Below are 25,776 nucleotides of genomic sequence, written 5' to 3'. Positions count from 1 at the left end.
GGTACCGTACTTTCTTAACATTTTATCCGCTTTCATCGATTTTATATCAGTTCCTCCTTCTGTTATAACGCATATTATAATACACGCTCTGTGTATTATAATATCTTCAAGGTAGAACGCTATATGCAAAGTGTATTCACGTTTGAAACGCGTACGCGATCTGCTTCCGCAATCTTGTTAGAAGACAAAGAGTTCGTGTAATTGGATATTTCATATAATAACATCATAGAGATTGCGATTGCCGACTGCGTTATAACTGTATAGTCCGACGTGTACGTAAGTAACGCAAGTACGTAATATGCAAAATAAATTACGTTTACGAGTTCTACACGTTTCTCCTCGTCGATCTACTTTTCCATTAAATTTCCATCGCATTCTGTTTGACACTGCTGAAGCTATTTACGATGACAAAGATTCCGTCTGCCAAATGTCTCTCAACCGAGCTGCTTTAATCGTACAAGAAACTCGAATAGTTTGTCCGGTCGCTTTTTGCATCCATAGTTCTCCTTCTGTTTCGTTAAATAGTTGTTGCTTGCATTCCGAAACTCCTGTAAGACGCTTGAAATTTATCGCTGCAACGTTCCACCACGTTGTGCTATATTGCCTCGTTTGCAGGACAAGCTTCGCTGGCAAATATTCTACGTTTAGACGAAACACAGCGAACTAATCAAATTTTATGAGATTCGATCGCTTAACGGATATCGCATCTGTGTGCGGTGGAAGCGCGCCATTTGACTGGCAAGTTGAGACGATAGCGGCAATTTTCTGGCCGAATCGACCAATAATCCACGTTGGTCGACAAGTACGTCTTATCGAGCACCGAATCTTGCCAAACACAAAGGGAGTAACGGTTTGAATTAATGCTTGTTTGTGCGACTCGCCACGATCCAACCCCAGTCAAACTATCGCAGCCTCGATCCCTCTCAATCTACCTCGGTTCCAGCTATATCTAAACAGCTCGCTCGTTTGTTAATCCACTTCGTCTCGCGTGGTCAGAAGGACGTATCGAATACGAATTCGTCATTGTCGTTCACAGTCGTAGTACGTACATTATTCATAGGTCGATCGCCGGCTTTTCCATCGGCTGCGAGTCGTTCGAATAACCGCATGCATCCAGATCTCTGACACCTTCGTCATCCTTTTTACCCTGTCTTCTTGTCAACCACGAAACTCCAACGTTTATTCGATCGTGCCGACTTTCTACGTACATTCTACCGCTGGTCGTTAACTTTCGCATTCCTTCTGCTGCGAACGAAAGTTAATCGTAGGTGGAGTTTACCAACGTGTCTTTCCACAGTTTCCCGCTAGTTTCCTGCGACAACCGCGTAACCAGAAATTTGTAATTTTTTAGTCGTTGGTACGGGGAAAAAAGGAACGTTTCTTGCACTTTGTACTTTCTACTGGCGGAATCCTGCGAGCGAACTTTGAAAATTCTATCGTATCGTAGAAACTGCAAACTATAAACAGTTGGTAACATTGAAACTCGTTTCTCTCGTCTCGTGTCTTTTTGCGTTTTTTATTTAATAGACCTTTATATTTTTATAATAAGTAGTCTGTGTGGTTTTTAACCGCCAGAAAAAAAGACAAACTTTGGTCTTTGACGAAACTTGATGAAAGTTAAGGGCGGTAAAGAGCGCGAGCTTTGTCGCGAAATTAGCAAATTTTTTCGCAGTTGAAACGAAAACTTAGTTTCGAAATTCCCACCGTCGCCGGCAAACACTATATTTCGCTATTATGAACCGAGTATCAAAATACGCGACACCTCGTTGACCCTGTCTAACTTTTTCAAACTGCAGGGATGGAAAAGTTTCTCGCACGACGATCGTGTGCCAAACTTGCCGCGCGAAACTTTCTCCATCTGTGTTTTCGAACGATTTCCCTCATTCAATTTTTCCCTTTCGTCGCCTTTAACCGGATTTCTGCAAACACGTATAATGGCGTCCTTCGCAACTATCAATCACAGTGGCATTAATTCCGAGCAATTTCGTTTCGAGAATACAACATTCTCGCAGTAAATCCTCTGCTACATTTATCCTTTACGAACGTTGTTTGATTCGAAGCGTAAACAACATCTTTTCTATGAATTCCCGATTCGTACAAACAATTTTTACACGCGAAGTTGTTCGAGTATTATAATGTTTCTACATAAACATTTCTAAACGCTACCGAAGAACGCAGCAGCAATTGATTTTTATTATTCTACACGCGAATCAACGAGACACTCTGTTTCCTTGCCACGTTGTATCTCAGTACCGTGAAAGTTGTGTTCCATGGGTCGGCGATTTCTCGCAACGCGAAGACCATATCATCGTGGCATCCGCGCTGTGTTCAATTAATTTTTCGTCGTTTGCAAGTTCGCCAGGACTCCGTGTAACGCGGCTTGATCGTTCGAATACGCGCGCGAGTCGCGTAACGCGATTGAAACTGCTCGTAGCGTATATATTCTGCTGCTCGAAAGACACGCTGACACCCAATACTCGAAGCTTCGTCGAAGATCGAATGGAACGCGCGCGACAAAACGGCTGCTCGCGCAGCTGCGACTAAAGTAATTGGATCGCGTTCAGAAACTCGGCGTTTTAATGAAATTCTCTGTTACCGACGATACCTCGAACCATTAACAATGTCGGAAGTTTCAGGTTCGTTGTATCGTTCGTTTTCGCTTCTTGAGACAGAGAAGTGGCCGAAGGGGAGAGACGAGCGTCGGACGCGCGTCTCACTTCCGCTCCAACCCTTTTCATTTATCTCTTTACGGGGCTTTACACACGGTTCTCCATCTATCGTCTAGGGGAGAATCGTCTGGCGATCGATATGACGCGACCGGCCCCAAACGCGTGTCCAAATAATCGACGACTTTGCCGATTCTAACGAGCACATTCTAACGAAACTTGGACAAATTTGGAAATTTCTTACTGGAAAATATTCTCTGAATGCCGAGTACGATATACGAAAATAGTCTGGTATAAAAATTGCAAATTGGTAGATAGCATAGTATACATCGTTTGGTATACGGTATATGGCGTAGATGTACGGTATAGAGGCGCGATTTTCCTATCCAAATAGATATCGATAATATTAGAAAGTGGTGTCCCAACGTCGCCTTTATAGAAAAAGGCACAAGCGCCAGTAAAGGTAATCGATTGTTTCTTTGCTTTTCGTTTATTTAAACGAATGCCATTTATTCAAATGAACGTAACGCTGAGTTTCCTTTACGACTAACAACAAGGCTTTCACGACTAACAAGAAGCACACACAGGCTTCTCTACGGATACGCTTTTCTTCTTCTTCATGAATTTCGACCACGTTGATGCATAAGTTTTCCCTCTTTCTGCTGGGAAACTTGTTTCGTGCCACTCGCAGTGTTTCCTACAGGCAGGATGTTTACATCGTCCGCGGATGTTTATGCATTTTTGGGCAATTTAAGATTCCAAAAATACACAGCGCATAGGATATGCAAAAATATACAGAATATTTAAGGTATAGCGCTTATTGCGATATCCAGTGCACGAAGCAAGTTTCCATCTCTGTAATTTATTCTTCGGAAAAATGCACAATTACGCGGCCTAACTACGAATGGATTCGTCAGTTCGTAATAAACCAGCATCTATCATGCGTGAAGCATTACACGGGGACTAATCGAATTTGTAGTAGTAATATACTGCTCCAACGTTCGTCTCGATTTTCAGTATTCGTTCGATCTTTATTTCCCGATCTCCAGGACGCTGTATAATTAATTCAGATATTCGTCATTTTTCCCAGTGCCAATGAAACGAATCGAATGGTTAATTAGAATAACGCGTTCTCTCTATTCTGACAAAATATAAAATAATTTTAATAATTACGTTTTTTTAATTTTTCAAAAAAAAAAAAAAGATTAATCTCGCTGAAAGTATTGTTCTCGACGTGGGATCCTCCACCCTCTCCTCTCGTTCCACTCCCCTTCGATAATAAAAATTTCTGCTGAAAGAACTTTTTCATGCATCGACCAACGACTGAAATATGTATAGCCGCAATTTAAATATTTGCCTATTTGTGTATGCAGTAGGATCCAGTTCGCTCTGCATAATAACATGGAGGAAGCGGTAATAAATATATGAAGTACGGAAGAAATTTTGCATAAAGGAATACAAAATTATATGGAAAGAAACTAAGAGGTTGGCATATTTTTACGAAGGTTATCGAGACGCGAAAGATCGATATATTGCGTTGTAATAACACGTGCTAACGTGAGTAACAAGTAGTAAATAACAGGCAGTAAAAAGTAATATCGTAATAATAATTGGCTCGAATTTTTGTAGCTGATCTTCTCTCCTTTTCCATCCAGGATATTTTAAATTCATCTTTAATTAACTTAAATAATAGAAGAAGGATAGGAATCTAAAACGAATGTAGCCTAATAAATATAAACTACAGTCGATTTTTACAATTTCATTATTTTCCAATTGCCTGCAAATTTCCTAATGTTATTAAATCATTATAATATCCTCTCCTACTAATAACGTATCCAGGCTGTCTGTACGCGTGTCCCGCAACCGGATTTCGCAGCTTTGACGTTTTTCCACGTGCTGCATCGCGTGACACGTGAATTCCTCGGTCGTGTGGTTTCACAAGTTCCAAAATTAAAATCCGTTCTCTCCACTATGCAAATATGCGCATATATATATATATATATATGTATACATTTCTGCACTCTCCACAAACATAGTCATTTACGCTCTTAATATCTTTTTATTTTTTTAAATATACGTTCAACGTCGCATGAAATTTCCAGCTTTCGGTGATAATCTCTTCGACAAAATTGCAAATTCGTATCGGGAGAATGCAAGCTGCGAGGAGGTTGTACGTGGCGCGCTACAATTTCGCGGAATTGGAATTTTCTGCATCTCGGTAAGAACTTTCTGACCAAAATTGCAAATTTCTACGAGAAGAATAGAAGCTTGGAGGAGGTGGCACGCTGGAATCTCTCGGAGCCGAAATTTCTGCACCCCTCGGCAAACATTTCTCGCGGAAGTCGCAATCGCCGTGATTTCCTTTCTTCCCAAAGTTACGCAAACATCTATAGAAATGAAATTCTCAAAAACCGTTTCAAGCTCGCAGCCTCATCAAGCGCGTTTATTTCATGAAACAATCATTTTCCCTGTCGTTGGTTCGTCATCGCCGCGATACCCGCGGACAGAGATCGAACGGAACAAAGGCAGGGCAAAACAAAGCAACGCGGAATCCAAGTTTTCCATAGAGATGTTAATCGATCAGCGAGCATCTCGCTCGATCGTGGATAGCGGGACAAGGATAGGAGAATTACGGACGATCGGTCGGGTGATTAAGGCAAGTTGCAAGCTCGCGTTAATCACGCGTGCACACGATCGCGCAATCCCATTGAACGCGCGACCAGCCGTTTAACATTTCATAGGAAGCGTTTAATCGCGCTACGGAGCCCTTTATGCTAGTTTCCTATCCTCCAGGCTCGAGTTCCTTTCGCCGGGGGATCCGTACGAAGAAAGAGCTGCTTGATCCGCGATTACATTACCACGGCGAAACGACCGGCCAATGAGTAACACCGTGGCCGCGTTAAAGGATTAGGCTGGTCCATTAATCTTCCTCGAGAGATTAAGCGACGTACCGTATCGAAGATGTGTTCTCTTCCTCCGATGTCTTTTTAATATGTCTTGATTTGGTATAACGTAGCGTTACGTTTAATTTTTTTCAAGTTCCTTTTTTATTATTTGTCTATTATTTATTAATGTACGGTATGTCGTCGTATCTGTTAATTTCGTCGTGTATCGGATCCGGTCGTAGATAGATTTTCGATTCGCGAGGTATTGGCAAGATTCGATGATAAAGCAGCAGCAGGGAAACCATCGCGTTAAAGCGTTAGGCTCGTTCATCGATGGAAAATGTGGAAAAATATTGTGATACACGTCGAATGTGAGCAGATAATTCAGCGTTTCAAATAACTGGCGCGTTTGAAAAAAGAAATTTACATTTCTTGCCACACTCTGCTTAATAGTACGCAGAGATACGAATCGAGTTTTACGTTTCATCGTGTGCACATGTTATTATGACGTTGCTCGATAGATTTCAGATTCATCGGTTCGTTAACAATTCTCGTGCTATCGGATTTAATTATTCGCTAAAGCGATTGAAACCCGAGTGCCGTGGACATTTGTCCGACTAACTCAAGTCGATTGCTTTTAGCCTGATTGCTTTTAATAAAAGTCCGAGCTTTACGGCCGATTTTGTTCAAGTGCTCGAAAATAAATTACGCTCAGCGGGTACCCCACTTCAGAAATTGAGATTGCGAATCTCGTCGGAAAAAAATGTTTTCCGCCTTTCTACGAAAAATCAACCTCCTCCCAACGCTGTACGCCAAAGGATATTCAAATTTTAACATGTATATTAACATTTAGCTCACAATTCACCTTCTACGTCATTATGCTAAGTATATTGCCATTCGACTCGTTTCGTTATACACTTTCTCCGTAAAATTCACCCGGTTAGGCTGAAACGCTGTCGAACGGACGGACCACGGTAAAACGCTGCAAAACAGAGTCAAAAATCCAACTGCGACGTTATATTCGCCTCTACGGTCCTTCCGGTAATTGGCGGTTTATATCTCGATAGCGGTAACAGTCTGACGGAGCAACGTCGACTGAATATGCATAATTTCCCATCTGGGACCCATTGCGACGTCTTTCGTATCAGAAGCAACGCGCGGTTTCACGTTATCGCGCGGCGATTTCGCAGGACACCCACCTTCCTCCGTTCCGAAGCTTGCCCATCTCGAGCAGGCGATTCCAAACGATTCGCTGCGTTACCTGCGACTGCTGTGCAAGCTGTTCTTGCGTTTGCGCTGAATTCTCGCCTTATTGGCAACTTTTTAACGCTTAGAAAGAAGTTTCGTTACTCGCGCGTACGGCTAATAACTGGTACATTTTTCATGCGATAATCGCCGAGGAGATTTCTGTTTGGAGGGCGAAGCGAGACTCCATAAAAAGCGTGTGGAACGAGGTTCGCTACGGGGCGGCGGTAAATCTGGCTTTAACGCTCTTTCGGAAACAGTTTCCGACAGAGCCCATCTGTTCTCTTCTTAAAACGTCGCCGTTACATATTTTCTATCCTCGAGACGCCCTCCTGTTCGACAGGGCTTGGCTCGTTCGCGTCTCGCTTCGACGCCGTGTTAATGCAGCCCCGTGGCATCACTTCGTTAACGTTAAATCGAATTGACACGCAGCAGGTGTCTATTTGACGACGAGAGCTTTGAGCAATTTCTGCGAGATCGCTAAGTGAAGCCTATATAAAGCTAAAATATCTCCCATCTATGTATAGTCCGTGCAAACCATCACCACCACCACGTTGGTGGTAAGCTTACGCGCGTGCAAATCGGTTTCGCCGATACTTGGCCGCTGCTGAATAAAGTTTTCCGTGTCCCGATGCGAAACTTTCGAGAAGAGTTGCGCGTGTCGTGTGCTCGCGTTCAAACGACCGCTTGTCACTGTCGATAGCGATCCATGTGCTCGAGCTGTGTGCCTTTGAATGCGTGTTAAGAATCTACGGGTGAGGAATATGTTACGGAACTGTTTCGTTCGCAACGTCGAGCTTCGGCGATTTCGTTTAAGATAGAGAAATAAATAAATGGAGAATGAAAAAGGGAAACCGAGTTCGACGAATTTATCTATTTCCGTATTCTTGGTAACGTCAAGTTGGTGTTTTCGTTCGGCATCCGGAGAATAATCGTTTTACATTTTAATATTCTTTCTAGTGTGTGTTGAACGTCGTGCGATATTACAGCAGAGGGTGGAGCAAGAAATGTTAACAACAGGTTTCTAATATCGTCGAGCAGACAAAAGAGGAATATATCCTGTCATTTTTTATTTCCTTTTCTTACTCTTCGCACGACGACTAGTTTGAAATATTCTAGTACGAAATATTCAAGATTAGAAAGCTGACACGTTTTTAAACGTAGTAGAACCATATACGGTGTGCGAGATATGTGCCTACGTATTTCAGCATGGACATTGTGTTTGTAATACGAATTCAAATTCTGATGGATCGGTTGTTTGCTACCGTTTTAGTTGAACTATGAAATCTATAGACGCTTCTGTATAATATATCGTATGATATCGTAGTATGAGACGTACAATCGAGCTTTTATTTAAATCTCTGGGCATCGATTCTTGGCTTTCTCGTAGAAAACGATAGAAATTTTGGTAATAAATTGGCGTCAGGAAAGAATATAAAGTCACTGTTCGAATAAATACGCGAGATTGCCGAATGTATTTCGCAGCAGTGTTAATTTGCTGGTTACTGATGAATTTGCTTCGGCTGGTGCAGAGAGCTAATTTATTCGATGGCATTTTGCCTGGCAAATATATAAGGTGCTATTAATTTCAATGTATCGAATTGCTGAAACTTAGGCGGCATAAATCCACCTGACCACGGCAATAGTATGATACATATAAAGGTGGTCAGAGGACGACGAATAAGATGATACACGATGAGAATACTCGAAGATCGATCGCAGAAATATACGAGTTAACGACGAGCAAGATAACACGTACGAAGATAGGACGATGACGTACTACGAAATAAAATATATTTATGCGCGATAAAGACAGAAAAGGTGAATTATTTGTCTATTTCTTAAATTATTATAAACATGTATGTAAATATATCAAATAAATGCATCTATATAATAGAAGCAATCGATAAGAATACGCAAGTGAAAATATAAATCTGATATTGGCAAGATCGCGTTCAACCATTTGCCTCTCGTTTCTTCTACGATTTAATACGCGATCAGACTGATTTTGTTGGATGCCTGTTCCAACAATTTCCAAAGAAGCTCTTTTGTCGAGCTGCTCGCAACATCTCACGGCAAGTGCAACTGGATTACACAACTTTCCCGTTTTCTTTACGAAGCGGCGCTTCGTTCCGCGCCGGTCTTCCCGTGATGCCGCGGATCAAGCGGATCAAAAACTCTTTAGTTTCCGAGCGCTTAATCCACAATGTCCGCGTCTCGTTTGATCCGACCAGCCGGTCGAACGAGATTTCACCCGATATCCTTACAAATCTCTGAGAATCGACGGCTATCGCGTTGGCCAATGGAACGACGCGACTTCCATTCAACGATCTTTAGAAGAACAGCAGGAAATATGCAGCGTGGCAGGTTAATATCGGCACACGCTTTAAGCCAGAATTACTTTCTTAAAGTTGGACTAAACGACCTGAGTCTTTCGTTCTCCTTTTTCCAGTTCTATGATGAGCTTTAATCGAAATAACCGAGTAAACATTTGCCCTGGAGTTTCAATATATCCAGCCCAGAGGGGGCCAAAAATTATTGACTTTTATCCTACGCTTTCCATTTCCTTGCCCGCTCGTAGAACAATCTCCAGCCGATTATCGAATCTGCTTTCGAATTTCGAAGGCTTTTCAAAAGAAGGTGAAGTCGCGGCATATTTTCTACGTAAAGTGCACGAGTCGTGGTCTGAAACAATCTGCAGATGAACGTGTCTTACGATCGCGAATGAGAATCGCCGCGCGATCAACGCGAAAATTAGGCAAAGTAGGTCAGTCGGCAATTATAAAGCGCTCGTCTGCGAACCATTATCCTAAGATCTGTCATATCTATCCCACGAATGCTACTAATTGTACCTGTAACTTCGACTCAGACAATTGTCATTATCCATCTGCAGTTATAACGCGTAATCCATCCGAGTGTTCCGCGTATCAAACTCTTCCTCGTTTACGAAGAACATTTCGCTTTAACGGATTGATTAACCGCGCGAGGTAGCTTTCAGGGCTGATCGGCGACAATACGGCTGGTCCATTGAAAGCGTAAGCCAAATAAAGCTCGTGAAACGCGGGCTATTAACTCGGGCTTTTGTGGCGGCTGAACGCGTGTCTCTTTATCGAAGAACGAGCTGTGTCTCGTCGGGACGCTATCCGAGCTCCAAACTGCACCCAAAATCCTTGTAAAACGTCCCTCCGTCGGTGTGTAGCTGCGGAGAACGCGATTTACATATTCGCTCGGCAGCTTCCTGGACTCGAATCGTTCGCGTTTGCCACCGGTACGTGGATCGGTACGTGGGCGATCGTAAAGCTCGATTCCCACTGGCGTAGTCCAACGAGAACGACCGCTCTCCGTTGACGAGTCATCGGTCGAGTCGAGTCGAGTCGAGTCGAGTCGAGTCGGGTCGAGCGAAAATCTGCTGACTGTTCCCTGATTCGACGTACCGCGATCGCCGCGGTGTGAATGGAGCTTTATGCGTCTCGTGGCAAGCGCGCCTCTCGACCGCGTTGTTGGTTCGAGTTGCGCGCTGATTTTACAGCACCTGCGATTTCGTCGGGGATCTGTTGGAAAATTAGCCGGGTCGAGCAATTCCTAAGACGCGAAATTTCCAGTTTCAAAGTTACACGATTCATATGCGGCAACTTCAGAAATGCCTGTGGTTCTTGCCACTTACGTAACACCAAAGTTTAATCTTTCCTATCCTGGACTTTCTTGGCCAACTGTGAGCGTACGCGTGACACGGACCATTTCCCCAATTTCGTGTACGACCTGCATAAATCAGGGCCGTATCAGACAGCGGGAATAATATACAATCGAGGGCCGTTGCGTGCGCTCTATTCCGGGAGAATTAACTCGCGCAACTTTGTCACCCGGTGTTTGATATTCTTGTAAGTTCGAGATGCTACATCTGTTACCGGAAAGCAAGAAGTACGCGGCCGAGCTATCTGAAAAGCTCACAACAGTGGTCTCTGTCGCCGAAATAAAATCGCGACGATGTATCAGACATCGCGGTCCTAAGTTCGTGGTATTAAGAACGTGACAAAATAAAACAACGAAACGTCCATGCGATATCGCGGTATTAAACTCGACTGATTTTTGTTAAATCCGAACGAAAAGGTGAATTTGTCGATGCGCGGCGCGCTCCTGGACTTTGACGAGATCTGTTTTTAATCAGCTTGCTGTGGCGCGAGAAATATTAGGAACGATCGAATCTCAATGACCTTGAAAAAATTAAAATACCACGCAAGATCAAACTTCGTTTCCAACGAAATGATCAAAAACAGTCTGATTGAAATCCACGAGGGCGTCGCGTATCGACGAGTGAACCAATGAAAAAAGCCACTTGACAATAAAAAAAAAAAAAACGCTGTATAATTTCTCTCCGATTACGATTTTTATCGCGCTTTTGGCATCGCTGAAAATAGCAACGCTGTTCATTCAAATTCATCGTCTGTTTCGACGACTCTCGCTATTCTATTCTTTAACACAGCTCTGTTTAACGATGCTCAAGACTCCGCCGAATTTGGTGTAACAAGACGATAAAATCGTCCATATCCTTCGCCTATTTCCGGTACGTTGGAGTTTGCGTAGTTCTACAACATCGAGTGAGAATTTTCCTGGCTTGTTTAACGTTAAATATCTTTAATTCTACTTTTGTGTTGGAGCTCGGGGCGGATAAAAATTTGCGTAACAGCGATTTAAAAGGACGGAGTGACGGCACGCGGTCTAAATTCCGGTTGAGAGGAAACGTTGTCGCGACAATGCCGGCTATGCTTGAAACGACTACGTTACGATACAAATGGAGCAAGCGTAAACAGCGAGTCAGGCAAGCGGACGAAAATCATGCTGACGGAGCGAGTGAATAACTCGTTGACAACTCGACAGTGCCAACCTAGGCACCGTGAAATCTCACAGACGATGTAGCTACAGCGGCAACTGTATTCTTCATCGACGATTGTTTGCGCTAGCGAAATTAACGAAGAGAAACCGTCGTGTCGAAACCACGCTAAAACACTGGCGGCTCCGTCTCCGGCTCTCTCAACGGGGATAGCAAATAGATTTATGAATCTGCGCGGTTCGCTTTGTAACGATTTCAAATTCGAACGTGACCGAACCGCGAAAGAACATTGGCCTCGCGCCAGTTACCACGAGATTCCTCGTGGCGAACGGCTCAAGCCGATCTCGCACGTTTCATAATCGCCGTCTTTTGCCACCTCGCTGTTGCATCGAGAAACTGTAGCGTGCTTAAAACGTGCGGCAAGAGACAAGCGATGACGAGTATAGTCGTCGGACACGGCTAACTGGCTGGTGCACGATGCCGGCCAGAGAAGCGACAGAAACGGAGAAGATCTTACGTTAAGAGGAACACGTCAACACGATAAATGGATAACTTTGTTAGGGGCAGTTCCCTTCTGTGAAAACGTAGCACATTGATCGTTTTGGATGCGAGATACGATAGCGGCGAGCCGATATAATGCGCGGTTTTCCATGTACGAAACCGAACAAATCAAGGCAACACACTAAATTCATGTAGGGCGGATTTTATCGACTACCACGTGGCGCGAAGCCAGTACAATTTATGAAGAATCTAGCGGTTTTGTTCGTGGTACTTGTCGTACCAGAGTGCAATCGACAAGCGAATGGATCGCGTCGTGGTTTTATTTTCGCCGCTAAAGTTACGGGCCAGCCGCATAACGAAGGTGAGACGAAAAACGTCAATGTAACCAGCGACTACACCGTCACGGAACCAAGCGATTTAGCGTTCGAGCCAGTTGTCACAGTGAGAATTCCAGCAAAATGTAACCTCTCGATCGTGTTCTCCGCGAGAAGGATGAATGGTTCAGGCTTTAACAGCCAAACTTTGTCAAGATTTTCTGCCCATAAAAGTGGGAGCTTTGTTAAAAAGATCTATAGAAACTACAAGATAAGAAGACAAATAAGACAGTCGGTCAATCTCAATTACTACAATTTTCCTCAGTTTGACAATTGACAATTAGTCGGCATCGTAGTAGCGAACGAACCAAGAGAAGAGGTAGATAAGAAGGGAAAAAGAGTCGGACGAAACGAAATATCCGCGAGCGTAAATTTCGCGGATATTTCGGATACAGCGGGCCATTAATTTCCTTCGATTAGAAATTTCTCGGTGCGATACCAACGTTCGTGTCGTAACGGATGAGTCAGATGGAACAATATCTGACAGCGGTTAGGTCGCGTCGCCTCTAATTGCCTCAATTGCCTCAATTGCAAACAGCGTCGATCCTATAGGAAGTCAATCAGTCCTGCATGAGGAAAGCGGAGGAAGTAGAGCTTGATGATAACGCACATCGCCGTTCGTTAAAGGCTGTGCGGTTATTACAAAGGAATCTTCACGGTCGCCTTCAACTCCTGAAGGCGTTCGGAGTACGAAAGTATTGATCTCCTTCTATCTAACATGACACTAGCGTGATATCAATAGCAGCCGCGGCGAGAAAGCTATTTTAGAACGACCAGACTATAGAAGAAGGGAAATGGAGAGAGAATGAGCGGCTCGTCCTTTCGAAAATTGCCAACCAGAGGTCCTTTATAACGCGAACAGCGCGGATATTTATGCAAATTCGTACGGCGAAGAGTAGCGTGGTGCAATGGTATCTTTTTATTCTATTTCGCTCGTCGTCAACATTTTTTTTTTTTTTTTGTTTTTTATACGCGCAAGAAACAAGCGTCCACACGTCGAAATACGCGTCGTTGGTGCAGTTGGTTCGCGTCCGATTCCAATTTCTGTCTAGTTAAAATTTTCCGTGTGTGTCGGTTGTTATCGAGTAGGAACGCCAACTAATATTTCATTTCGTCGAATTTCGCTCGAGTTTGATTGGATCGGAATCGCCGGACACGAGTAAAACTAGACGCGCTAAGTGTTCGTTTGTGCGAGTAGAGACGCACTTAATAAAATCAAAAAACGAAGACCGACCCGTTTCGAGTGCTCCGATCTGTCTTTATTATTCCTGTCGTAGTATTTTGACCGAACCGCCAACGTCGAAAGAATATAGAAAAAGAAGGATTAAAAAAAGCGCTGATGAATCCACGTCTGCAGGAATTTTGTTGTAGGTACCTTTCGGGACAACCTGATGCGTTTACATGAAAAAGAAATCGGGGAATTGCAGCCTTTGCGCGCCTAGGAAACTCACCGCCACAACTTTCTGTACTCTGAATCGTCAGCCACTTTGAACTATTTAACGCGTGCAAATTTCAAGTCGATATCCACGACAGTTTCGTTGAAAACAGATTGTTAACACTTTACACTGGTTCACTCTGTACAGTACATTCTTCCGAAAATCATATTTTCGAGTTAGGCGAGCTAATGAATGTCCGAACAGGTCGAACGATTAATCGATTCGTTGATACACACGAGACAACATCTCGATAATAAAAAGCAACGTGGAATTTAGCGGAAATGTTCGCTGGATAAATGAATAAAAGTTTAATCAAATACATGCATGACGAGAGGCAAGACTAATGGACGTCGCTTATGCATGCAGAAATACTGTCAAATTTCGAGTTCAATGACGATGGAATTTGTATGGATAAATGTCACTTTCGGATTACACGGGAAATGGAATATCGCAGAATATCAAGGTGATTGCTTACAATTTTCCTGATATACGATTATGTTTTATCAATCCCATTAAAAGTGTTTTATAGATACGCACGCAGCCGGATAAATTTATACGCAGTACAATAACGTGTACAGCGGCAATAATTTTCATCAGCTTCGATATCTCTCTTCTTTTCGCAGATACGGGAAAATTTTATTTGCGAACATCGTACGATATATACGAGATATAATAGAGAATATGGCAGTAATAATGTTCTTGCGGGTGGCGGGTGTTCGGAGACTTTCAGAAACTTTATCTCGATATTTTCAAATCGTTTGTCGCACTTTGTCAAACAATTAATAATCAGCTGATAGTATTTTTAGTAACTATTTATGAAAAGAGCGTCAACGGTACTACGACGACATATTAGAATATGGGATGGATAAATCGCAAACAATCGCAATTTCATTTTCGTCTGTAGATTCCACTCTATTCGACGCGGGCCACGCTGATTCAATTCGGAATCGATCGAAACAAGCGCAACTGGAATTGACCGAATAGCAAATCCAGGGCGCGCAACGAACGCGCGAAAAAATCATCAAGAAACGGATGGAGAATGAACGAGGCCAGATTATCCGATTGTCGATTTCAATTGGTCCGGTTTGCGTCCGCGGATCGCTTCGATCGAGCACAGACGCGGACGCGCACGCGGACGCGGACGTGGACGTGGACGCGCGTAGCTGTTGTGCAGAATTAATGCGCGTCTGTCGCAAAATCGCATTAACGTCCACGATTTCTCATCTCTTCGTGTATCGTTAATAGCAACGGGGGCCTGGATGATTCGGTGACAAGATCATTAGCAGCCTGAGCGTCCATTACACGCTATCTGACTCGTATCGTTTGCCTGCACATTTCGCGCCGTATCTCCTTGTTCCACGCGTAAATGTTGAAAAAGACGAGCCATTTGAGAACTACGAACAGTGTTGGGCGCATTCGATTCTCAGTTTCGAAACGATTCCACGCTTCTCGAAATTGTCGGAATTCCGATCACTTGGAACGCGATAAACACCTGAAGGTTTTGGAAATTCGAAAAGTCTCGAAAGTCTCGCAAGACTTGCCACCTTAAACTGAAAGTCTCCAATGTTTTGCAAACTCGATGCCCCGAAACTGCTGAAAGTCTTTTGTAAGACTCGATAGCCTGAAACTTTCGAAAGTCTTGAAAGTCTTGTAGATCCTGCGAGTCTTGCAAGTCATTCGCGTAAATGCATTTCTGATATCTCGAATCTCGTAGATCTTCTCTAATATTTTACGTCAATGATATCGTCTGGATCAATCATCGAAAATGTTTGTCAAATATCGACTACGCTCTAAACCCTAGCTTTTCGAGACTTGTCAAAGTATACAAGACCCACAAGAGACACATTCCATGCGGTTCTTCGTGCTGTTTTAAGTCCTTTTTTTATTCTATTCCGTCCTTTTTAAATTATATTGGTGAAAATAGGAATTTGTTCGCGAATATTCGCGATATATCGATAACTTGCAAGATGCACGTGTGACAGAGAAAATTACAACTTTAAGACGAGCGAAGAAAGAAAATTTGATAATTCTTGCGATTACGCGTCTCATTAACCATTGCCACCAATTGCGTATGGTGCCGCTAGAGCTGCGCAGCTCGTAGCAAATTGTTAACAACGTTACCCGCTGTTATCTTCGTAATTATATTACATGTAAATTACTTTTGCGGTGCATAAACATCGTAAGCAATCTATCTAATTACTCACTTGCAGAATCGGTTGTATCAGTATGTAAATTGCACGTATAAACTTGGTGAATAGATTACGTTAATCTACGCTACTGCGCGCAAAATTAATCTTGCGTATTTAGTATTATGAGAGGATAATAGACGTGCGGTTGCCACGATATTTCGCGGCTCTTTAACGCTCTTCTAACCAACTTCGTATTAATTGAAAATTTATTGAAAATTGAAGATTCTTTATCAACTTTCATTCTCCTCCGATAAAAAAGACAGCGCTTTTCTTCGACAGCCGTTAGTTGAAACGTTAGACAAGGGCAAATTCCACGGATAAAAGTTAAAATATCTGCTAAACTAATGGTTTTTTCGGTATAAACGGGTTAGTATCAAAAAATGATCAGGCCCATCGAATACGATAAATTCTATGTCAAACATTTTTCGAGAAACGTCAATCGATAGCCAGTTCATCTCGTATCGCAAACTTGGCGAGATTGAAAGATATCGATGCTGAAGAAAAATACGTAATTCGTTTCGAGTAACAACAGTAAGAGGAACAGTACAGGGACACACCGGTGAGCATAGTCGGTGGAACAGAAATGGCGGCAAGTTTGCCACGGTTTTCCATTTTGGCCGCCGGCGAGAGTGCTAACGCGCGAATTTGCAAATTATTTGGCAACTTTGCAGCAATGCCTGCAAGCGTACCTTCGTTTAATTACTCCCTTAAAATTTCACGTCCGGGTTTTGCCAGCACGGCCAAACGTCACGCTTCCATTCAACCGCGTTTACACAACGAACTTATTCGACTTGTTGTTGGTAATTAAGAAACAATGACGCCTGGCTCTACCAAGTTCTCTTGCAACCCCTCGAGCGAGCAATTTCCAAATTCTTCAAAATTCTGCCGCTGTGAGGGACAGAGTGGTTCGAAACAAATGCACGCGAGATTTAATGTACGCGAGTATCCTAAGGCCGTAAAAATATCCATAAACCGTGGATGCTTGTACAAATCCGTATTTTTGTGAAGGTAATTGTTTAGAAAGACGTAAAATGGATAGAAATCGCCTTTTATACATCTTTGATTGCCACGTGCAGTCTTGGACGCAAGTCCAATTTCCTCCTGAGCCATCGAGCTGAAATAAATTCGATTCCAGCAGATTACCATTCCCATGACAGTAGCAGTGGCAGTATGTTAAAATGTTAATAACAATTGACACGTATCTAATGAATTCCCGATGCGACGCGCAATCAAGAGTCGCAATGTCTGCTGGTTCTTAGACCTAATTCCCTAGCGGCCTAATTACCATCCTGGCAGTCTCGTAGGCTATTAAGATGGACAGGATACTTGCGCATTGCCGAGCAACGTCCGGGAGTGGATTCATCGATGATTTATCAATTACGTCAACGTCGACCTGTGCCCAAGCTATGTACGCGATCCGTTGCATAAATAATAAGACAAATATGCTTTATAATTCAGCGGGTAAGCCGTTAAGAACGTGAATTGTGAAACCTGAACATTTCAAGTTACGCGATAGCTTTATTGCTGTATCCTAATTCATTTATTCGATATAGGACATTTGCCAAACGAGTTTCGTCCTTTAGGAAGTATCCAAACGTGCAAATTATTAATTATGCATACGAGTTATGTACTGTAGCCTGTTTGGAACAAGTATCTCGAGCAAGTTACGCGACACGCATGCTAGCGATTCAACGTCTTAAAAACAGATTAGCTTGCCTGAATTCAAACACTATCCAATGGGAGAGTATATAAAAAATTTACCTAACGTTTGTGTATCGGACGAACTGTAAATTGTCAGATGGTTAAAAAAGAAGAGAGAATCTTGCGAGTGAATAATTGGGAGGATTTTAATGCTTCGATCGATTGATATTGATATAATGAATGCTATAATAATCCATTCGCTCCGTCTTCCTCTGTTGCCAAATAATTTTATCGTGTCGGTTCTACTTCTTACTCCTACACAATAAGGTGTACGTTTGGTATTCGTTAAAAGTACATTCGGTACTTTCCAGTCGTTACCGTTCTCTAACGATGATGATGGTTATTACCAACCTTCGCAATCTTCTGTCTACAAAAAAATTCCGGCCGCTACGTTAGAACACGGCAGCAAAGATCCTCCGGTGTGTCCGTAAAAACTAAACGACGGCAGGAGAAATACCTATCCCGCTAGCGTACAACCGAACAAACAAGATAGCCTTCGACGAGCCAAAAACTCCTTATGTACCCGCGGCTACGGTGCCTGGTGATGTACCGCGTTCAGCGTGAAACCGCTGGCCTAGAATATCGCGATAGCGGATAAATCAAGTCGAATAATTGGCGGATAGCATCTAGCGGCGAATTGCGGAGAAAAGTGCCGTCCTCTTATCGCACGTGTTAGCGAGACCCTCGCCAGGGGCATTACCGCGCTTTTATTATGTATACGTGCACACTCAGCAACGCAAACTGCAGCTTCCTTCGCTGATAGCTGCTCGTGAATGCACTGGTCTCGCGCTAAATGCCTGGACATAAGCAGGCGCTGCTGCCGTAAAAATTAAATCTCCTATAGAGATCTTTGCCAGCTACGCATTCGACGTTTTTCTTCCTTTTAATATTAAAAGACAAAAGGCTGCGCACAAAAGAGGAATAATAAGGCGCAATAAAGGAGGAAAAAATGGAGTATCCGTGAAGATAGATTCGAGTTTATGGAGAGGAATGGATATTAGCAGGACGTTGGTAGAAAGAATTACACCTCTTCGATATTTTACTGGGAAGAAGAGACTGTGAGAGCGAAGGGCGAGGGCAGTTTGGTGGAATACGCGGCTCGAGGCAAGCAAGGGAGAGGAAAGTGACAAGATAATTGCTAGAACAAGATGTGGCAATTTAGTGAGTCTTAACAGGTATTGGTCGGAGGATTGTGTACGCAGGTGAGCGTTACGTAACAGTGGCAGGCGTACGTTAAAGCACGAGTTAGAGAACAGTTACGAGGGAAAAATTAAGGAGAAATAACGGTAGAAAATGAAAATTGTACTACGGATGGAGTATTGCGTGGAAGCAACGAGGGGAGGGTAGTCGATTGGCAGGGAAAGATGGAGAATAAATTAAGGGAAGTGAGTAGATATATCTCTGTGACGTTTGAAGCGATCCTACAGCTAACGTCTCAACTAAAGATACTAAATTAGAGTATGGAAGAGATGGAAAAGAAGGAAATACCACTTTTGGTAAGACTAGACACTATGGTTATCTGACTACGTAACGGAGATTCGCTTCTAGTGGCACAATGCGCCGAGTTTTCCTTGTGCTTTCTAAGCTTAATCCGAAAACTTGGTCAGAGTTCTTCCAGGCTCGTGCACGAAAACGTTTTAGCCAGCCAAGACAGCTTTCGCCTGAGTGTGTCCAGGCGTACAGGGATCCAGGATACTTAGCAAAGTCAGGACTTCTGTGTGCTCATAGGACGCTAGGTGCCGTTAGCTCAAACTTCCTCGCCAAAATGCTGACTCTTCTTAAGCGTCCTGTTTTAAGCTTATTAGGAACTAAGCGTCACAGTTAAACGTTTCGACGAGTGGAGGCTTTTGCAAGGGAAAATGAAACACAGCGACGTGAAAAATTACCGCACGTAAAACGCGGATGTTTATGCGCCTGACGTGCGTTAGAACGTACAAATAAATTATGAGACGGATGTAAATATAATATACAACATACAGTTTCATCAAATTGGTACACGATCTTATTAAATTAATATCCGCGCAAATAGAAGACTGTCGTTACGTGCGGATAAAAATAGATTTCTCGAAAACTTAGATAAGGTACTTATATCTTAAATGAAGCTATCTGTTCGGAAATCGAGTTTCTCTCTCCAACATGCACATCCACTGCACCGAGGATGTCTTCGTACAGAGTGTCTTCCGACAGAACACTTAGGTACCTGTACGAACTTTCTTGCTCACTCTTCAAAGTGTCAGCCTTTAAAAGTCTCACAAGTACGGCAGCGAACTCTGCGGAAGTGTTATCGCCACGTTCCTCGAGATTCTTCGACCGACGGACACGTCCTAACTGAACACATCTACTTCCCACTTGCATACTTTAGCCATCCTTTGTAACGGAGATGTAATAGAAGTGGTCGAGAACCGCCCAAAAGAGGCGCTTCAAAAGTTTCCAATTTCGGTCGTGAACCTTTCTAAATGAGAATTTCACGATGTTTACCCCTTCCAATATATTGCTTAAAGAACGTTTCGTTTTATCGGAGAGACGAGTATATATTTCCAGGTATCGTTAACTTTTACCTCGGTTTTTTTAGTGAATTTTTTGAATGAATTAGTTACCGGTACTATGGTTTATCGTTACGAACAAATAAAATTTCTTTGCATAATAGGGAGAGGCAAATGTTTCCGTTGACCCAATATTTTCCGTGCAGAATGTCGTAACATAAAGAAACGATGTACCGTATGTTCGATTAATTACTTAAATTACATAATTGTCCCGCAAATTATTCCTGTACTATGCACGACACTATGTACGTACGTATTACCGAATGATATGAAACTAGTACACCTAATATACCTAATTAACGAGCATGTATCGTAAAAGGAATAATTAAACGACTGAAGTAATGTACAGCGATAAATAATAATAATAAAATTAAGAAATACTATTCGTATCCAGTGTAGAAGATCGCAATAAAGCACTTGTCGGGGATTAAAAGAACTGAGAGTATCGTTGGCAAGGATGGCTCTGCTGCATGAATTATTCGTCAGAAAAAATGGAAATCTACGGGACAGGGAATCGAAATAAACCCCTACCTTTTATACCGTTACGCGTAACGCGGTACAGAGAAAGTCACGAGCATGTGCGACATGCACGTGCAACCGTACGATGGCGCATACCTTTTTTCACGGGAATTGTTCAACAAGAAAGTTTCTCTATGGAAACGCAGAGGCAGAAAAATTTCTGGAAACTTACGGACCAGTAATTTGCGAATCGCGAACTGCCTTTTAGCGAGAAGCGGATATATCTATTTCACAAGCTTGGATACGCGTTCAAAGGGACCAGGTATTTGAAAATTTAACTGTTAGCGAGCAATGGAGCAAATTCGTTCTTTCTCGTAGCTATAGCTGCACGATTTTAGAATACTGTTTGTTACGGAAGAGTGACAACCGTTTCACAAATGCAAATATTCTACGTTTCCTCGCTATCGTTTAGCTTTTTCCCTTGTATAGCGGAGTGTCTTGGTTATCCGAGTCTCGTTCGACCGAAGCTCCGAGATGCTTTGAACTTTACCGTAACTTCATTTTTTCCCCCGATAGTTTAAGAGTGTGAGTTAAGAGCGAAGTTAAAGAATACGAAAGCGTAGATAATCAGGTACCGTTAAAGCAGTTAATCAAACTTTCGACCCATTAATATAATATAATAGTTAATTAAAGTTAAATACGTGTACAATGTTATCAATGTTATCAAAATGTCTTTTCACAGCGTTAATGCACAATTTATTAACAGCGATGGACCCTTCTGTTATTCTATACCGTTTGTATACATCGATATTATTGCCATACGTGGAGTGGCTGACACGTACGATAAAATCAGATATTGCAGCGGAAATTACATTGAGAATTATCAAATTTTGTTTACACTGACTGATACAATATTATCACAAACCACATTAATGGCAAGTTTATTAATACGGTTGCGAGTGAAACAAATTTATCGAGATTAAGGAGAAATTTGTAAGTGTGTAATTCAAGAGTTTGCTCATAAACGGCGAAGATATTTATGCAAATGTATATTTTTACATGATATCAAGATGTAACGAGATTGATTTTATTTATAGAAGACTTTAGGCCGGTAAATATTTATTTTACATAGTTGCATATCTTGCGCCTTTCATTCACGTTCGTCGTATTTATCTGATAAAATCCAATACTATTTACCAAAGTCTTGGAGAAAATTAAAAGTGAGGATGTGCACAAACGTTATAGATGTTAACGAGTAATTACGATTAATCGATACATTAGTCGTTCTACGAACAAGTCTATTAAATATTGGTACTCGGAAATGCGAAAGGAAAAATTATGACGAAATAAAATACAGTTCCGCGGAGAAATTCCAGACTTAAAACTGTATCACGAGTCGGTGAAATTTGAACAGGTAATTGAGAAGCTAATTGCTACCGAGAGAAATTTAAATACGCCATCGAAACACTGTGTTTTAAAATTACAAATGTACGTTCGATTAAAAATTAAATAGAACGAGAACAAATATTTGTTGGAGAAAAATTTTACGTTATCGGAACTACTGACACGATCTTCAATTTTTCTTTCAGTCGATTCAAGAACGGAATCGAAGTACTTAGGAATCGTGTTTACTCGATGAAAGATTAACGTGGGAACTGGTTGCATAAAACACGTGACGAAGGAAGTAGCATCGCGAGAAGAAGTTCATACGATATACAACTTTGTATGTGTTTCCTGAGAACGACTGCTGCACGAACGAAGAAGCTGTATAAGAAGCAACTAATTCGATATATCATCAATGATATATAATAACTTGTCATCGACTGTAAATTACATACAACTACGCGAGAATCGGTTTGAAAATATTTCGAGGACCGTCGGATAAATTTGATATACGAAGGTACGATTATATCCTACAGAACGAGAAAAGCGATTTAAAACATCCTGTAACGCGAGCGTTCCTTGTGAAGCACAACATTGTCAAAAGAATTTGATACGATATGATCCACTTGCTTATGGAAATCCCGGTCTGGATAAAAATTGGAAAGGACCGTCTGTCCGCTCTTTCCACAGTCTCTTTTGTTTTAAGAGCTGGAAAAGCAAGTTACGCGCATTTATTACCATTCTAAAAGAAAATTCAAATTATTCGATATACACGTAGGAATAAAGCTTGGGAATAGCAAAATACACCTGAGATTTGTACACGTGTTACGTGGAATAAGTATCGGGCAAGTATTTTGTTCTAGTGCAGCTTTTATCTAAACCTGTCGTTTCTCTAGCATCAACTGCATAGTATGATATAAAAGTTTAATAAAACCAAACAGATTAACTTCAGCTAAGATGGATGGCACGACACGTCAAAATATGGGCGAGCTAGGAACAAGCAAAATAGATATTATTTTCAAGACAATGGCCAATTCTCCGTTTAACTGGTAAATTGCAATACGCTGAAACAACCAAATAAAGGCTCGCAGAAGTACAGACAGAAGTAATTTAGTCGAGTAACTACCAGTGTCACCTATACGTAGGATGGTTTAGTATCTACGTCGAAAGTGTGAGGAATTAGTACACAGTCGAGTTACAGATGTGATTAGTGGATTACTAAATCGCTCACTACTCGACTAAATTACTGAACATTTTACTAAACCACTCGATTAAATGTTAACGTTCATACAGGACAATTTACTAAATCACCGAACGTGTCTGTACGAGCCACAGCAACGATAGGATACTAGCGATACTACTTACCTGACTGGGCTCCATGCGCAGGTGCAGCGGGCGCAGGGGGCACCAAACCGGCGATGCTGTAAAGCGTTTGCCCGCTGCCATACTTGAGGCCGCCGCAATGACAGGGGGTCGTGGGGGTGGGAAGGCCCTCGCTGCCCCTGATGGCGGCACCAACCACCGAGATCTCGTCGAGCTCGTGACCGCTATCGTAATGGCACAATCTGGTCGCGCTGGTGCTCGCTCCGCCGCCACCGCCGCCGCTGCCTTCCCCTCCGCCGCCATCCCCGCGGCCACCGCCGCTGCCCCTGCCACCCCCGCTGCGGCCGCGAAGCGACTGCACCAGCCGCTTGGCGCCTGAAGACATTCCACGGAGGTGATCCAGCCTTCCGGTCTTTTCTTCTTCCTGTCTTCGCCGAACCCGCCCCGTCTACAAGCCCGACGATATCCACCTACGCATTTTAAATTACACGCGTTAGATTTTAGATTACAGGCGGCGCTCGTTTTATTTGCGCGAAACAACAGTGTGTATTCCGTAGAGATATCGAGATGGAGTGCGCGCCAGCGAGATGAAAAAGCGGCACAGCGATAGGAAAAGAGCACGGAGGTCTCTGTCTCTCGTGTCCTTGTCTGATAACTAGCAGATTGCGGATTTTCATGTATCCACGACACTACGTACTTGGTGGGTAAAGCAATTTCTCTGTTGCGTCTGTACCATTTTTAATTATGTTCTCGAAAATACGGATTTGCATAAAAATCCGCAGTCAACGAGCAACGTCAGTGTGCGTGCCTGATTAAATAAGGACACAAGGCACCTCTACGCAGCCTTTTCTTTCTACTTGCATGTCGCAGCAGCCATTTACACGGTAACATACGACTCGCGTGCTCTATCTTTGTGTATGAAACGTGTCGAGTATTTGGTTAGGCTAAGACGAGAGGGCAGGTAGAATTTAATTTGTTCGGTATTACATCGCGGTGGTGATCATCAGAGTTACTGGTTTGCGAAACGTTTCGTTGCATTTTGCGTGTATTCGCGACTATTTCTTTGAAAGTAATTTAAATCTGCATTGTTTGCGAGTCGTTTCGCAAGTCCTGACGTTTTTCTTATTAAAAGTTTAACGTGAAAATATTGGAAAGAATTATGAACTCGATCGCTAATGTTCCCTCGTTTTCTACCGTAGCTTTCCATTTAAAAACTAATTTGCATGCGCCTCTTGAAACCTCGGTATTTCGGAGTTTCATCAGGAATTGTCGTTGCGGAATTTTCAAAATGATCTTTCGCCTGTCTTCGTACGTAGAAATTAATTTTCATGAAATTTTCGCCGATTAAAAATGAAGTATCAATCAAGTATTTTTATGATAAAGATTACACCACAGAACAATATCTTCGTTGGAACTTTACCCAGTTGCAAAATATCCTCTCCATTTTTGCATATTTCGTTATTAGGATAATTGTTAGCGGATTTGTAATTAGCACAATTTCGAAAATACTGTTTTCGAGAGACGTCATTCGTTTGGAGATATAAATTGGTGTATTCGCGTTAATGAACGAAATGGAATAAAGGTAGAAAAGGTACAACAAATAGAATAATTGATTCGTGGTGGATATTTACAACGGTTTTGAGCAGTTAATTTGCTTTGATAAAACGATCAATTTATACGCGTCGTGATTGGATCACGCTTGCTAGAAATCAGACTGTTTCTGCACTCGTAAATAACAATACAGGTAGAAAGTCTGGTTTCAGATTTCATTAAAAAACCGTACAGACGAAAAACCAATCTCTTGTTATTTCGTATTTTTGTTATAACTTTTTAACAAACCAACTACGTTCCTATGTTCATATAATATTTTTAAGCTTCTTTTTCATACAAAACATACTAGCAGCGTTAGGTACGATAACTGTGGCACATCCTGTATACTTGATAACGTATGCATATGTTTCTGAATCTTTGATTAAAAATTATTACATTTTATTACATATTCGCTATATACGCGATCCGGAAACCAAGCTAATTTTAGTAATTTTAGAGTAGATAATCAGTATTTATTTATTTGTTCAGAAATCACACGAATAACTGGAATGTAATTGATATGAAAAAAATTAATTTGATTAGTTACTTAAGTTCGAATAGTATAATTTTTACAATATAATTGATGTTTATTTGAATAATTTACTCGGAAAGATTTTATTACGATTTTTTATTAATACGCGTAACTAACTTCA

General features: G+C 42.1%; 1 protein-coding gene across 12 annotated transcripts in view; it reads right to left on the bottom strand.

Annotated features, from left to right (window-relative positions):
* Positions 1-25,776, bottom strand: part of LOC126875225 (cyclic nucleotide-gated cation channel alpha-3-like) — a 217,648-nt gene that overhangs the window by 146,605 nt on the left and 45,267 nt on the right. For all 12 annotated transcript variants that reach the window (XM_050638030.1, XM_050638022.1, XM_050638024.1 and 9 more), the window contains one exon: positions 23,576-24,003. In XM_050638030.1, coding sequence (XP_050493987.1) covers positions 23,576-23,918 — 343 coding nt within the window. In that variant the 5' untranslated portion in view covers positions 23,919-24,003. The remainder of the gene's footprint in view (positions 1-23,575; positions 24,004-25,776) is intronic.

Source organism: Bombus huntii, chromosome 17 (assembly GCF_024542735.1).
Source record: "Bombus huntii isolate Logan2020A chromosome 17, iyBomHunt1.1, whole genome shotgun sequence".
Lineage (NCBI taxonomy): Eukaryota > Metazoa > Arthropoda > Insecta > Hymenoptera > Apidae > Bombus > Bombus huntii.
The sequence above is the reverse complement of the archived record's forward strand: the minus strand, read 5'-3'. Positions and strand labels throughout refer to the sequence as shown.